Here is a 16612-nt window from a genome sequence, read left to right on the forward strand (position 1 = left end):
AGATTATTCCTCTGAAGCACAGAAAGCTATCTCAACATACTGCAACTTCTAGCATGGCAATAAATCTTGACATTTTAGTTCTGTCCAGGAGTAACTTTGCCATGGAGTATGTAATTTCAAAGTAATGCTCAACATACTTCTCCAGACTAAATATTCTTGGGTGTTCACCAACTTCTTTTCTACATTGCCTTTCCTCCTCCATCTGGCTGCTATGCAATTTCAAAAGCATTAATTTTAAGCTGCAAACTCTTATCACCCATAAAATATTTTCATTCCATTGCAAAACAGCACCAACTGTACAGTCTCTGTGGAAGACAAAACACAATTTCAGCTGCAAGAATCACTGAAATAAAGCTTAAACATCACAGAAGGATTAGCAGGTGTTCATCTATTCTGAAACCTGTAGGTTGAAGATTCATAGGATCTAAAATGGATGTATGAAAACCTAAATCAAGTAACAATGTCTAAAGCAGACTTATGTTCAATGGGACACCTAGATATGTGGGACCACAAACACTCACAAATGTACTAAATTTAAAATTCTCAACAGTACTCAAACTATGTACAGATGGTCTGTGAGTACAACTAAGACATATTTAGTCTTTGTTTAGTTTCAGCACCAGGTAAGCAGAAATAGGCTCATCCAAGAATGAAGAGAAAAAGTGATTTTAATTTCATGGGAACTGGTCTTGGATATAAAATCCCAAACCTGCTGGGTATGGCCCAGAATATGCTCTACCAGCAAAACCACAGTCCATAAAGGCATAGCAGCAGCAGATCTATCCACAGAGCAAACCCATAGCAACAACTATCTATGGATAGAGACAGTCTTTCTTCATTCATCTACAAGATCAACAGCTTACTGCAAAAACTGAACCTGTAAAAGCAGAAAACTGATGCAAATGCTTATCAGTTACAGTGAAAGTCTTTTTAGAGCACCTGACTGAAGAATAGAAGCTCACAGAGAAAAAGCTCCTGCTGGGCTTGTGATGTCAAACATATCTAGATATAACAGGAAGAAAACAAGGCAGACAGTGAATTCTGTCACAATATATATTTTTTAAACTACTTTCTAAAAATTCCTACGTAATTTTTGCCTACCTGGGTGCAAGAGTAGAATCCACATTCATTTAATTTTCCTACAAAACCAAGAAAAGCACTGGAGTTTAGCTCTTGCTGAGCATCGCCTAAAGTCTGCTGTGACTGCTCTTTAACATCCACACTATGCAGAATTGCTGGTGCAGCTCCAAAGTACAATGCAATTGCTGACTTCTCAGCAGCAAAGCAATGAGGTCCCACTAAAAGGAGAGGCAAATTACTGTCATAAAAACTGCATGGCCAAAGCTTTAGAATAAGCTTCTTCACCTTCATGGTTGTGTTAAGGCTTTAAGTTGCATTTTTTTTCATGTCTTACTGCATCCCAGGTAGAAAGAATTAAAGTAACTTTTCTGAAAACAATAAAGATCAGATTCCTGCAGCCAGATCACTGCTGATAATTCACCATAGTGGAGGATGGCAGTAGCAAAAGTAGTACTATGACTGTACAATGCAGTTTTCTTAAATATAGCTATACAACTCAGAATGATCGGATAGATTTGAATGCTTCCTAAAATACTTTTCTTCACCTTAAGCACCTCTTGATTCCTTCCTGGATACATCTTGCTCTATATTAGAACAGATTGCTCATTATTTCCCTAATGTATGACAATAACTGTAGACTACTGTGCTTGGGATGGATGCAGAGGACACAGCAGTGTGCTACTGACCTGTGCTAACAGCCTGACTGGTGCCATCTTACTTGCAAGGAATATCAAATGTGAACAGCAGCACCACCAAACTAAAAGGCCTCTCTTCCCAGTATGTCTGAACCAAATACTTGACTTCTCAGGTTACATTTCTTTTTTTGGTTTTTTCTAACCTCTCAACAAGTAATGTATTTAAGGGTATGTAAAGGCCACTTGCCCCAGCAAATGCATGTATGCCTCTTCTAATAGCCCTTATTTCCTGAACGGTGCAAGTGTATAGTAGAGCTGTAGAAAAACAAAGTACTGTGTAAAAGCTCCTTCAGGGCACCTGCTGGCATCAATATAGTTACTCTAGTAAATGCAAAGTAATTCCAGACAGCTCACCCTTAAAAGGTTCATTTAATTTTAGGGAAGCCTGCTTATGGGACTAGTGATGTCTGCTGCACCGGCTGCTTTCCTCAGCAGACTCTTCTTGCAACTGTTGTTGTCAACCTATAGTTTTTTTCATGATTGACAACATATTCCTCTACAGGAACACTTGCTTTACAGATATTGTGGGAAAAGTATAACCCAAAAGGTTTATCTCCAAAATCGTGCAAATAAAGCAAATGTGCTTAAAGTCAGGGCAGGAGAAGGAAGGTGGAGGCAACTGGCAAGACAGACAGAAAATATAAAATCACAGAATCATTTTGATTGGGATAGACCTCTAAGATGATACAGTACAGCTGTTAACCTAACACTATCAAGTCCAAGTACTGCCACAAACACTTCACTTTCCCAGAGAAAAAAAAAGGTATTTGCCTTGGTGTATTTTTTCTGTAAACCAACCTCAAAAACTTACAGAATCTTATCAAGGGACTCTAGAGATGGGTCATAAATGTAGAGCACCTTCTCCTCACTGTCTGCACATTAGCAGCATCTCCTGCATGCAGCTGAGCTTCCCACCTGAAGGCTGAGGCAATAGGCTGCCACTCAGCCCTTTCTTCCAGAGGCTGACACTAGGTAGAAGGACCAGAGACAACTCAAAATATCTCTGCTGTCTCCTGGGCTCCACTTCCACCAAACTCTCACACAGGAATAATTTTACAGACTCTTTCCTCATGCTTTCCCCTCTCAATGCTGGAAACTCCAATCATAAAATAGGAGACTCAGGAGAAAGACATTTATGTCTTCTACAAAAATATTGGCATGTCTAGATTTTTGAATGCCCAGATGTTATCAATAACACTACTCTCCTGAAAGTGCCTTTACATCTCTCCATGAAACTATAATCTTTATTTTAAAATCATCAAAATGAGGTGTTACATTAGTGAACATAAAAAATATGGTGTCAGGTATCCTATTATAAATACAAGGGCCCTTCACAGAAAGTTTCCCTCTGTACAAATGCTACATCCAGTATCTGAGAATTATTTTTCACCATGTAAAATGTGAAAGGTTGATAAAGAGGCAATCAAAAAATCCAAAACCATCATTCTAAACAGTGGCTAGGCAGATCAAATACAAGAATTCTAGTATTCTATTCTTTTGTACTAGTTCAGTACAAAAGGTTCCAAAACCCTCATGAGCAGTATGCCCAGACCCACTGAGGGTCAGATGCTTAAGAAAGAGAAGGCCTATGTAATTTGAAATGGCATTTAATTCACTTCAGTTCACCCAATCACTTCTCAGGTGAGCAAATTATTCTAAGAGCAAGGGGATAAAAAAAAGCTGGAGACTGTAAAGATAATTTATTTTTCAAAGAGAAGTTCTCATAATGAAAACAGGGGCAGTGAACCAAGCCGCAGTACCTTAGCAAGGTTTTTTACTAATATATCTATTTCAAAATAAATTAGTATACAATGTCCAAGACTTTTAAAAAAAATACTTACTATTCTTGATATCTTATAATAATTCTAAGCATCACAAATGCAATGTCAAGAATTATTTTGAGTTATTAAGCTCCTAGTTTCATCCGTGACGGATTTGTTTTCCAGTTTAATTTGTTTGAAGTCCTCCTTGATTCAATGAGACATTACTGAAGTCAATCCAAAAATACCTGGTTTGCTTGCCCAAAACAGCTACCAGCTGATTTCCAAATTGGTAACTCTGATTGAAATATCTACAGAGCAGCAGCAACTATGTCATATGTGCCCAACTGCAATAATCATTATTAACAAAATCTCAGAGATCTGCAGAAAAAACAAAAGAAGGCCCCACAATAGCAAAACAATTCAAGAGATGAACAATAATTGTTTGGTGTTTCATCAGATTTAACGATTTGCTAACTCTTCATCCTCAAAAGCAGAACTTTGTATCCAGACTAAATCATTCTACATTAAGCAAGGTAGGTAACAAGGACGTTCCAAGACAATGCTCCCATCACCTATTGAAACAAAACATCATTGGGGCATAGGAGGGATTACATATTCCTGTTGGATCTACAGAGTGTCAAAATTCATGCAGATACTGCTTAAAGACCAGTACCTGTAGCTTAATCACTAATCTAGAACATCTGTGTGTCTGCATTAAGTCATACAGTACTCAGTGTCACTGCTTGAAAACACAGCAATACCATCCCCAGCCACATTCAGGCTTCCATTTTTTCTTCAAGGTTTTCTGGGACTGTGCAGCTCAGTTACCTGTAGACTGCCCTGTATGAACTCTCAGTGAATCTAAATACTTTTACAGCAAACACTGAAAATTAAAACAGTAGAAATTTACCCAAAGGAAGCTGAATAGTGTACATATTTATCAATCTATAATCCTTACAAAAGGAGAACACCTGGTTTCTTGAGAGAGACAAAGAATGCACTTAAGTTTCTGATAGACAGATTGCTCAGGTTTAAGCAAAGGAGTGAAAATATATAAAGCAAGTCTGGTGCTTTGAAAATGTGGAACTTAAAACTCTCTGGCAACCACACTGTGGCCTCCTGTAAAATACCCTTCCTAAAAATATTAGGTTCAATTTTTATAATTTAGTTAAATGGCCTAATGTTAAATCAGATTTTTAATTTCCAAGCCTGTGGAAACAGTTTCATTTCTTAATTCCTCAAAGAAGACAGGAGAGAGTTGAACATAAAATATCTCATGAATTCATTTTCCTTCTAGAGGTCCCCAGGAGAAGGAAGTAGAGGGATGCTAAACTGAGGCCCCAACAGTGGCATACCTGAGTAAAAATTACCTCTTAGAGAAAGAACAGAGATTTGGGTGCTGAAGAGTGAGACTAAGAAATCTGATTAACTGTACAGGAGAATGAATTCTCCTGCTAGGGAATGAAGTCTATCTTCCATCCTCTGCTTTTCTTCAGCATTGCAAGTAGTTTTCTTCTAACAATGCTACAGATTTTCACTGCTGGTTCCTAGTATAGTGAAATGGCCTTAAAGTTCAATGCTGCCACTCCAATTGACATTTTATATTTGTTAATAGTAACTGTGGCTTTGCAGTAAAGGAATTCAGAGGAAAGATCCCTCATACCTTTCTGTATTATTTCAATTCTATGTTTATCAAATTATCTTCATTTTTAAAGTGCTGTCTGAAGAGTAGCTTTGCTCTGCATGGCTGAACATAGGAAATGTTTTGCCTTCAATAAGGCCTTAGATATCTAATTCCAAATCTCAGTGGGCCTTGTTAAAGCAACATCATAAAATTTTTACACATCCTTATGAGTTTGGAAAAAAAAAATTGTTCTATGTATCAGTCAGAGCTTATACTGACTAATGTGGCCTTAGGGAAGGGACTGTTGAAATTCATGCATCTAGCCATCACAAATGGATTGATAGATGCAATTATGATAAATCAGCATAGGTTTATTAAGTAAGATTTTTTTTTCTTTAATTAGTAGTTACAGGTGAAAAAAAGAAGACATTCAGACCCAATGCATAAATACTGTAAAGCTGGTGTAACCTGCTATTTCTGTGCACTGAGAGCACACTGGGAGGTACTTGCATCACTCACTCCTGGTACTCAGTGACCTGATGGATGAGCAGGGCTGATGAAGCCACTGGTTTCAATAGCTGACCCTGCCTGGACACCTGAACTGCTCATCACTCATTTCCTAAACTTCCGTGGTTCAATGTACAGTGTCTTTAAGCAATCCAGAATTGGCAACAATTTACTTTCAACCACATGCTCTACACTGCAGCACCTGAGGACTTGACTGTCAAGTGGCTCAGATGTCTGTGCTGTAAAAGCAAGACAAACAGTTGGTGCAGTAACCTCACCTAAGACCATGATTGAAAAGCAGGGTTGCCTTCTGCAAGACAATCTGAGTTTGCCATCTAGGCTGTGCAGGGAGAGTGGCAAAGAGGCAAACCCAGCAGCAATGTGGTATCTATATCCTTGCCTTGTTACTAATGGTCCCACCACTGTCCCCAGGAAAGGCTCTAACCACAAACCATGGGAATTAAGCACTATGTAGAAAACATAGCCCTAATATGAGCTCATTGCCACTGTCACACCAGCCAGCAGTCTCAACACTGTCACTGGTACCAGAGGGATGGTGTCTTTGATACTCTGCCCTAACAGTATTGAAACAGGTGTGCATTCAGGGCTGTGGAAGAGCCACAAATAGTAACACTGGTTTTGTCAGCAAAGCAAACCAAGCAAGCAGCAGAGAAGAATTATCTGTGAAGAAAAAAATCAAATTAAATCAAAGTTGAATGAACCAATGGTCTGCATGATGAGATGGCACTGCTGTTACCCTGTACATAAAGCTCTAAGTTCCCTAGCCACAGTATAAAGCACTTGGCTGGGTGTTCTTACAGAGGTTATTCCTACCAGCTGTGCCACATGAAGATTTATACATGCTCCATAAACTTTAATTCCCTTTTAAAGTCCTATTATACCAAGCAGGGGGCCATTTCTAAAGTTGAAATGGATTTTCAGAACAATATAAAGACGAAAATGTTTTCTGGCCTCTGATTTTTAAACCTCTGGGTAAAATTAAATCTCTTCCACAGCACTGTTGATATTCCATATAGAAATATTCACAAATACCAGGCACTCCAGAACATTATGTCTGAATCCAAAGGGAGAAGTTATCCTGCTGTACAGAAAAAATGCTGTAATCACTGTTCACAAAAATCTCTCAGCTTGATGCTTTGAAGTTTTTTCCTGATGTACTGACTTCAGAAGAGAAGGAAATTCAGTATTTTAAGATGCAATTACCTGCAGCAAAGAAAGAAACACCACAAATAATAGAAGTGGTAGATCCCGAATTTGCTGACAGCAAGATTTATTCTTTCTAGTCATTCAATCTAAACCATTGCCAAACAAAAGCCTAATGATTGAAGTTAGAATTTCATATATGTCATATTTTCCCTTTCACACCAAAACTACAATTTTAATAGACGAATTTATTTTTATCACGCTTTTTCCACTCCACAAAAAATTATACCTCTTGCAAAAATTGTACAGAAGCTCACTCTATGCAGGTAGCACAAAACTGAAGTATCAGATGTGGCTAGAAGTCAAATTTAACAAGCAATTAAATCCTAAATTAATAAAACCAGCAGTCAAGAGCACAGCTTCCTCTCCTAAAAGTAAACTTCAAGTTAAGTCAAAATCCTCAACCAGTATAAATTTTTTTACACCTTTTACTACATCCCACAGCTCACTTTGGAAATTTACAGCAGACCAACTGCATATCTGGAAAGACTCAACTTTCCACTTGCCCTTTTTCCATGTCCTCTGCCAGTATGTGTCCTCACATGTCTGTCAGTTTTCCCCTGTGCAGGGAAATACTCTTCCATAAATAAACCCTCCACCCTTCCCAAAACTGTCCCTAGTTTTAACACCTCCTCTCCTCAGAGCTATTTCCCAAGTTTTCCCTTTCAACTATTCTGAAGCTTCCCCCTTTCTGCTACAGCAGAGATTTACCAGTGCCTGTTTAATCCTGGCTGACACTGATGGAGCCCTTGGCAGCTTTTAGGTAGAGCTGTCCAGAGTCCTGCTGTCCGGCTGCAGACACAAGGCACAGCAGGAGGAATCACAGAGCCACCCACCAACCATGTGAGAGCACTGTGGGGGCTGCAGCCCACACAGACACCTTGACACAGTCAGATTAGTGAAGGCAGATTGTTTTGGCTCTTGAGTTTTATGAGCTTTCTTAAAATGTTATGGGTCAAGGAAAAGGGAAAGTTAGTCTCAGCTTAGAAACACAAGATACAGAATAAGGGAGGCATGCAGCCTGGCAGCCAAGTTCTGGACATGAGCAAGAGCAGAAGAAGAAAAAAGGAACAGAAAGGGGATTTAGATGGAAGACTTAAATCTATGTTTAAACCAATGCTGATGCAAGAATTCATGTTACAGACAGACTAAAACAGATTTTTGATAAAAGGAAGCGAAGGATGCATGGAATAACTGTCGCAGACATCTTTCATGAAAAATCATGAAAAATCCTTTCTTAGGATTTTTCCTTGTTAGAAGCTGCAGTTTCAGCAACCAAAAGTAAACAATGGTTATCTGCTGCTGTGGAATGCAACAGGTAGACCTGGGATTGGTCTCCTGTAGATGTTTAGATTTACTGATCACTAATGACAGAGCTGGCTCTTGCTCTCTGTCTGAGACACAGATCTTTGTTATTCATTCTTTTCTATTCTTAGCTTAGCTAGCTTCTGAAGAAACCTTTTCCTTTCTATTTCTTTTTAGTATAGTCTTAATGTAACATATATTATAAAATAATAAATCAAGCCTTCTGATCATGGAGTCAACATTCTCGTCTCTTCTTCATCCTGAAAACCCTTGTGACCACAGTCACAAAAAACTGTGTCAACAGACACCAGCTCAATGAGAAGTCTTTCAGTAGATGACCTTGTTCAAACAGGAGATGCAACAGCTGAAAAAAAGACTGCTATAAACCTTATGTATATTAAGTTAATTAGAATGGAGTTCAGATGTAGGAGAACACACCATAGGTAAAGAAGTAAATCCACACTTGATAATTAACAAATGGTTGAGTAACAGTCCAATCAAGACTGTGGTACCAGTGTGGCTCTCTGTGCAAAGATGTTCTGAGACTAAAAGGATTCCTGGCTCAAAACATTTCAGGTGCATATGGGAAGGGGTGGGTTGGGCCTTGGCTTCCATGAGGCAATGATGTGCCCCACACACCCCCAAGCCTCTATGCCAGCCCTGCAAAGGATGCCAATCCCTGGCACAGCACAAGCAATGCTCCACACTCACCTCTGGAGCCCCACTCTAGCCCCAGAGTGACCAGATGACCAGAAGTCCCACCAGGGGAGGGGCCCAGGAAAGCCAAAGGGTATCTAAGCCAGGACATGCAGTGAGCACATCTTGGCACTATCTCTTCTTGGAACTTCTATCAGCTGAACACCACTGGAAACAGGAGTGGTAGCTATACTTGTTCTCTTCTGTACCCTCCTGTCTTTCTCTTTTTTCTACTCATTCCTTCTTCTTACAGTTTTGAGTAACTTAAAAATGGATGGGATTGGAGCTTGCTAAGTCAATGCTTTGAGAAGATGCTTTTATGTTGATTGAATGGTGCTCTAAACTTACGTCAAAATTTTCTGATTTTCCAAAGTTGCCAGTCAATTTTTTTATTGTTTTGACCTCTTCAGAATATCTTTACTAGTATTCTTCCCGTGCATCTAAGTCAGAGTACATAAAAAACCATAAGCCCTTTTAAGACTCTTTTCAAGCATGTTTTTGGGGTCTTACAGATGTCACTCCAAATTGCCTCCAGAGAGCAAAAGAGTCAAGTTGAAGGTGCATTTTAAAGTCTTCTGGCAGAGGTAGAAGTTAAACTAGACATATAAAGAGAAAATACTCACCTCCCTGCAAGAACAGCTACTGAGCTGTTACTCTCATGGCCACACACAGTGGGAAAACAGACATGGTCAATCCAACATCTCACTCTGAGTAGATTTAATAGTCCAGTCTTTTGGAAATTACTTGTCTGAAGCTCTAAAATTCCACACAATTTTATTCCCTGAAACAACCCTTCCCAGCTTTCCAGTCAGATCTCCTCCACATCTCCCTCAAACATTCATGACCACAGATGGTGAAGTGGATTGAGAACTGAATGAAGGAGAGATCCAGAAGGTCCTGATCTGTGGCACAGGGTCTAGTTGGAGGCCTGGACTAGTGATGTCCCCCAAGGTTCAGTGGTGGTCCCCCAGTGTTGCTTAACCTATGCCTCCATGTCTTAGATGGAGGGGCAGAGGCCTCCTCTCCAAGTTCACTGATGACACAAAGCTGGAGGAGAGGCTGATACCCCAGAAGGCTCTGCAGCCCTTCAGAAGGACCTCGACAGAGTGGAGAGAGGGGCAGAGAGGAACCTTCTGAAATTCAACAAAGGCAAGTACCTCAGGTACTTGCCAGGAGTTACTCTTCCTGCACCTGGGGAAGAGTGCCCTGGGGCTCTACTACAGGCTGGACACTGACTTGCTGGGAGATGGACCTGGGGGTCCTAGTGGAAAAAGCTGTCCATGAACCAGCATGTGGCCAAGAAGGCCAGTGGTACCCTGGGATGCATTAGGAAGCGCATTGCCAACAGGTGAAGGGAGGTGATCCTGCTCCTCTACTCAGCTTTAGTGAGGCCACAGCTGGGGTCCAGTTCTGGGCCTCTTATTACAAGAGAGACAGGAGCTCCTAGAGCAGGTCCAGTGGAGGACAACAAAGTTGATGAGGTGACTGGAGCATCTCTCTTATAAAGAAAGGCGGAGGGAGCTGGGCCTGTTCAGTCTGGAGAAGAGGTAGCTGAGAGGGGACCTCATCAATGTCTATCAGTATCTAAAGGGAGATGTCAGAGGTTGGAACCAGGCCCTTCTCAGAGGTGCTGAGCAATAGGGCAAGAAGCAATGGGTAGAAACTGATGCACAGCAAGTTCCACCCACATATGAGGAAGAATTTTTTTTACTGTGCAGGTGACTGAGTATTGGAACATATTGCCCAGAGAGGTTGTGGAGTCTCCCTCACTGGATATATTCAAGAACCATCTGGATTCAATTCTATGCCATATGCTCTAGGATGACCCTGATTGAGCAGGGTGGTTGGACCAGATGGCCCCACAGTGGTGACTTCCAACCTTACCCACTCTGTGATTCTGTGATAGGTATCACTTATTATGCTTATTAATTATACAAATAATTTAATTTATAGCTTAAGGCCAGTATGCAGAGGAGCCATCATAAGAATTACTTGTTCTGTTTTGATGCCACAGTATTCAAAAGAGGCAACCAGCAGTAATATCCTATTGTTGCTGCACACACAAAGATGGAAGTATCCTGACCAATTTTATAAATAAGCCTTTTTTCTTTGGTCTCAAGTCATACACTCCCAATTTGCTTTAGCCTTACCAATTCAAAAATATTTCAAGTAAAAGTGGCAGCTTAAATCGTAAAGTATTGTTAGTTTACACAGCCTGTCATGGAGAAATACAATAGAAACAACAAATGCTAATTAATTTAAAACAGGTCAAGATACTAAAATCCAATAAATAAATCAAGTTTTGAAGTTTAAGTAGTTAATGTCAACCATCTGTCCAATAAGCTTTCGTAAGATTTGCTTTTTCACTCTTGCCTCATTATTTGATTCCTGACTGCTCAAATAGATCCCGTCATTTTAAAGGCATTACAGGAGGTGAGTACTTACAGTTCCCAAGCGAACCCAACAGTCTTTATAAGTCTATGAGAAACAAACTGCAAGCATCCAAGTGGAAATCTGCTATGTTTGATGTATGGTTATAAAATTACCCTCAATCGATCAGCACTATCATATTTAGGCTACCCGGTTTTAAAAAAAGCAGTGTTACAAGGAAAGCAAAATGAGAGCTATACATAAATACAGTAAGACTTGAGTAGATGTGACATTGATTTCCTTCCAGCAAGTAAGTCTAGCCTCTAACTGTAATCAGCAAGAACACTACATGCTGTAGTTTAGGATCCCCATGTCCATTTAGCTGGTGGGAATTCTGAATTGTGGTTTGCTAATCCCCACCCAAAATCTAGCAGGACGTAATTTCATGGGAGGTCAAAAGAGTACTACACATCAGTAGTGAACTTCTGGAACTTGTCACTTGATTGTGGAGGCAGACAGCACCACAAGGCCAAAAAGTATTAATACAAACAAATGACCAAAAGACAAATGAACAGACAGTAAAAGAAATAGGCAGGGCTGTATCCTCTGACATCTTTAATACAACCACAGAGCTGAGCACTACAGGAAAGTGCTCACACACTACTCTGAAGAACATTTCTGGATGTTGGAGGGACAATAAGAACTAAGCAGAACATGCTAAAGTGCTCTGACCCAGCATAGCATTTCTTACATTCCTATCATCCTATAAGTGTTATTAACTACCTGGCAATGCAGTTGTTTCTGACAACACATTTTAAACTGGTTTCAGATAGTCTTGTTGCTTTTAATTTACAATTTTTTTGCCACCCAACTTGACATTTCTCTTATTACCAATCCTAATATTCCTCAAAGAGCTGAACTGAGCAAGATGAGTCAAAGACACATGAAAACTACCAAAATTGTGCCTACCTGAATTGCAGTGTTTCACAAATAAATATGAAGAATATGGAAAGAAGGTAAAAGCCTGAAACTTATTTTTTGTTTTACCACATTACAGAATCACAAATACTGATTCAAAAGCATATTTGTGATCAGAGATCTTAAAGAAATATTTATCTTTTCTTTAAAAAAATTTGACCATAAGAAGTAGTTAAGCAATCGCCCTTACAGTCAATTTCATATTTTTACATTGCCAATTATTCTGTAGATAGTATTTAACACTTTTAATGCAGAGAACAAAAGCAGTACCCAGCAAGACAAGTATTAATACAACAGCATTTTTCACAATACATAAGAAGACAGGCAGGCTATCAGTCAGATAATCAACAAATGGATAAGCAATTTGGGATTACAAATCCCATTTTAAAAACCAGTAGGAATCCTTCCTCCTCTGACTTCAATGTGAAATTTCAAAAGATGAACAAAAAAAGCAACCTAAGTAAAAAACTCAGCAGGAATGATAAAATGAGCCAAATTTTTGAGAAAAAATATGAGAATTTGTTCAGTAGACAAAAAGTTTATTCCAACACTTTTATCTACTTCAATTAGTACTTCTAATTTTCAATAGCAAAGATTAGATACCAAAAATACAACAGCCCCAAAGAGTGGAAAGATATATCAGGTCAGTGTTTAAGAGCAAGAACTAAGTTCCTAAGTAACTACCATAAAAGGCTGCTGCACATGGCAGGTGTAGTTTCAATAAACAAGAAAGTCAGGATATTTCTCCTGAAAGTTATACTTAAAAGTTGTGCACACTTTTTCCCAGAGGTGAGGAAGGATGCCACTGAAGAGCAGTCTGCTGCCTAAGCCTTCAAATTTCATGAGGCTTATAGCTTCCACATGTCTATCAAACTCTGAGAAGTATTCTTTTCCTTCCTGTCCCAAAACCCTGACTGGGCATCAGACTCTATCTTTTAAAAATTTCTGCCTGACTGTTCAGCCATCTCTTCCAAGGTAACTCATTCCACCTACGGTGTCAGTTCTCTTAACTTGATACCATTAAATAATTCAAGAAGGGAATAGGAAAAAAAAAAAATCTGAAGCAAACCAGAACTTTCATGTTCTATTTACAATCACATCTACTCTTTTAATGATTCCAGATAGAGAAATCAGCTTACAGATAGCACAAACCAGGGAAACACTGATCACTCCTCAGTCAATCAATTATAGATCTATGTGGTCCCATGTGTTTTCTACAGGCAAGAGTCACCAAAAAACTACGAAAATCTCAGACATTCAAAAATCAGTGAAACAGGACACAGTTTGATGTTTTTATGAGAAGTGAATTACTCTAGGGTCATATATAGAATGAAAGCCATTCTTGGGAGAAATAAACAACATTCTGGAATACATCAATAACAGCTTCATAAACAGCTAACAATATATGGACTGTAATAAAAGCACTAGGACTCAAACCCTCCAGGTTTTCAGCCACAAACTCAATTTTCCAGCTTATTCTTGTCCCTCTAAAGCTAATAAAATGAAAAACTTCTGGAAGTAATTTTTCAACTCCCAAATTATAAGCAGCAAATTTTTATATAGGAAAAGGTTTCTGCAAAAGCTGTAAACCATTCAGAGATGCATATGAGATACAAAAATCTATCAACGACCTTTTGACAAAGCTTTGCCTAGCACTCTACTCTAAAGGGAAAAGTGCAATTTTCCTCCCACTGTACCTACACATATATTTTCTGAGATCAAGTTATGGTCAAATTGCCATGTAACCACATTTTCAATTTTCTTCATACATTTTTACAACACTCTCACTTCAGCAGTATTTACTATTATCACTCCCAGCAGCTAGGGCTGTTTACATAAGGTGTTATTTGCCAAGAACCTGCTACTTGAAAGGAAGACCTCTTCTGTCTGCACAGCAGATTTGTAGGTGGAGAAAAGTAGCCCTGTTGAGAGAAAAGTGGAGGGAACCAACATAATCACATGCACATGATCTATAAAGGACAGAGCAGAAAATACATGAGGTATCCTTCTCCAGTGGAACTCAAACACATTTAAAAGGTACTTTTTTCATGCAGTTTCTATTAATTTGCTGTAGAAGAATTTTCATAAAGCTCCCCCAGGGGCTAAAAGCCTAACTGCAGACGACTTAGCCAGAACTTGTGTTATCACACATAACACACACCTCAGTGTTTCTAGCTCTGTTTCACTGCTGAAGGAGTAAGATACAAATCACTACAACACTTTAAGGCTACCCTCAGGAAGATAGAGGAATACAGCTCTAAGGAGAAATGACAAGAACTACTATAAGAAGCATGTCTGGCTACATCTTAACCCTATTTTAACTTCACAATGCCTTAAAAGTTACTGAATGTCCTCAAGCAAAGCAGTCTAATATACAGAGAATACCCAGAGCACAGCTGTTAAGATTCCTTGCCAAAATAAAGGTATTTGGAGAGAGGCTCCACATGACATGTTCACAGTTTGTTCCTATCCCATATGTCAGTTGCTCTCCCTGAGACTGGATGAAGAGAGATGATTCTTCCTTCTACAGACAACATGGAGCTGGGAAGGGCCATCAGCAGGACACATGATGGGAACAAAAATGGCCACGACCAAGAAGGAAAAAAATTCTGAACAAATCAGGATGTCATTTGATAAAGGCACAAACCCTGCACAAAAAAAAAAAAAAAAAAAGAGGAAAGCTGCTCATTAGACTACAATCCACCTGGAAAGGAGCTGATGGTCAACAGAGATGAACAAATTTGACGTGAAATTAGCATATTGTTGATGCCACACAACAGGTAATTAACTCCACAGCAAATCTCAGCCGAACTCAGACCACAGCTTTGTTAGAAAAGGCTTCAGGATCAGCCACCCCTAAACAGCAATAACTCCAAATGGGTAATTAGCAGTCAGCAGCCAGTAATGAACCACGGCCATTTATCCTACTTGAATGTTTGTTTCCTTTGCATTATTAACATTTAGAGCAATAGTGAATGTAAGGTACAGTGATAGATATGCCAGTGATTTACTGGAGGAAAGAGAGTTCTGTTGCTCACTGAAGCAGTGTTGCTCACAAGACATAATTCCTAGTTTAAGGGGAAAAACACTTCTGTATCCAAGGAAGAGCATTAAGCATTAAGTTAATTACAAAGAATTGCAAAACGGAGCTCTGAATAAAGGAGGGATAAAATGAGTTTTCGAGTGAGACAATAAATTTCTTCTGACACCCTGGAAGTCTTGAAATGAAGATCACATTCAAAAGCTTCTACATTCCCCTCAAGAAAAACATTCAAGTGCATCCCCAGGAAAGGGTGCCTGAATGTCAATTATTAGGCAATATCAGTCAGACTCTCTTTAGCAGCAGCATTTGCCAAGGAAGAATCTCACAAAGCCCAAGATGTCAATTGCTACAATGGAACCGTGTATTTATCTCACAATAAGTAGATTTCTGCTTGTGTACATAAACTAAATACAGATTTTGTTTCATTTCTTTACACATGTTTTACAAATATGTGATTGTGCTACTATCTTTAGATATTAAAAACAATACTTCTAGGTAACCTTAATCTGTTTTAACCTATGGCCCAGCTAACCAGCACAGACTCTGCAGTGTCCACAAGTAAGAAAACATCACACAGCTCAGATTGTGGCCCTGCCAGAATTGGACAGAACCCAAGTGTACCCAGGGACTCACAGGAACTGAAGAGGCCCTCTGACCTAAAAGAGGATGCCAGAGTGCACACATCACTACTGGGGTCTGCTGGGGTCTATGTGGTATGCAGACCTCCTGTTGATCCCTTTCTATTCTGGAGGTGTCCTTGCTTATTCCTCTCTCATGGGAAGCAGGTCCTGGGCTCTGAAACCTTTCCATTATTCCAAAGGCAGGTGTATGTGCAGAAGACAGCAAGGTTAAATGCTATAATTTTTATCAGAATGTGGACATCTGAAAATTTTGGAACTTGCACCAATCAAGAAATCATGTATGTATGACAACATGACACTTGAGTTCTAAATGCGAATGCATCACATTAAATAAGTCATACTGGTTTTGATATTTTTGCTTATGCTGTGTTTATTCCTGCTCAGTATAGAAAGATTTCAGTCTGATTGCACAGATTCAGGTGGTACTTGAGGCCAGCTGATAAATGAGTTAGTGGAAACAGGTTGAAGTACTAATGTCCTTTTTACTGCGCTTTCCTAGAAATATAAAAATGGAAAAACAATACTAAACCAACAGTTTAAAAGCTTAAAAAAAAAAATCTTCCCATTTTCTCTTCCATAATTTTACTTGCCCAGGAACTAGATAGAGAAAATACCAATTACTGTCAGAGAAGAATTAAAACCTCAGTTGTTCTTTATGCTCACTGCAAAATCCCAAAGATAAATAC

The 16612-nt window shown here is 39.2% G+C and overlaps 1 protein-coding gene across 7 annotated transcripts in view; it reads right to left on the reverse strand.

Annotated features, from left to right (window-relative positions):
- UBE3D (ubiquitin protein ligase E3D) overlaps positions 1-16612 on the reverse strand; it is a 78547-nt gene that overhangs the window by 40307 nt on the left and 21628 nt on the right. The window contains exon 10 of one of the 7 annotated variants that reach the window (XM_077174870.1): positions 2482-6893. The exons of 5 other annotated variants lie outside the window; for them this stretch is intronic. In XM_077174870.1, coding sequence (XP_077030985.1) covers positions 6890-6893 — 4 coding nt within the window. In that variant the 3' untranslated portion in view covers positions 2482-6889. Of the gene's footprint in view, positions 1-2481; positions 6894-11856; positions 14891-16612 lie in introns of those variants that run through there. One more of the 7 variants, XM_077174868.1, reaches the window with a different exon arrangement.

Source organism: Agelaius phoeniceus, chromosome 3 (genome assembly GCF_051311805.1).
Source record: "Agelaius phoeniceus isolate bAgePho1 chromosome 3, bAgePho1.hap1, whole genome shotgun sequence".
NCBI lineage: Eukaryota > Metazoa > Chordata > Aves > Passeriformes > Icteridae > Agelaius > Agelaius phoeniceus.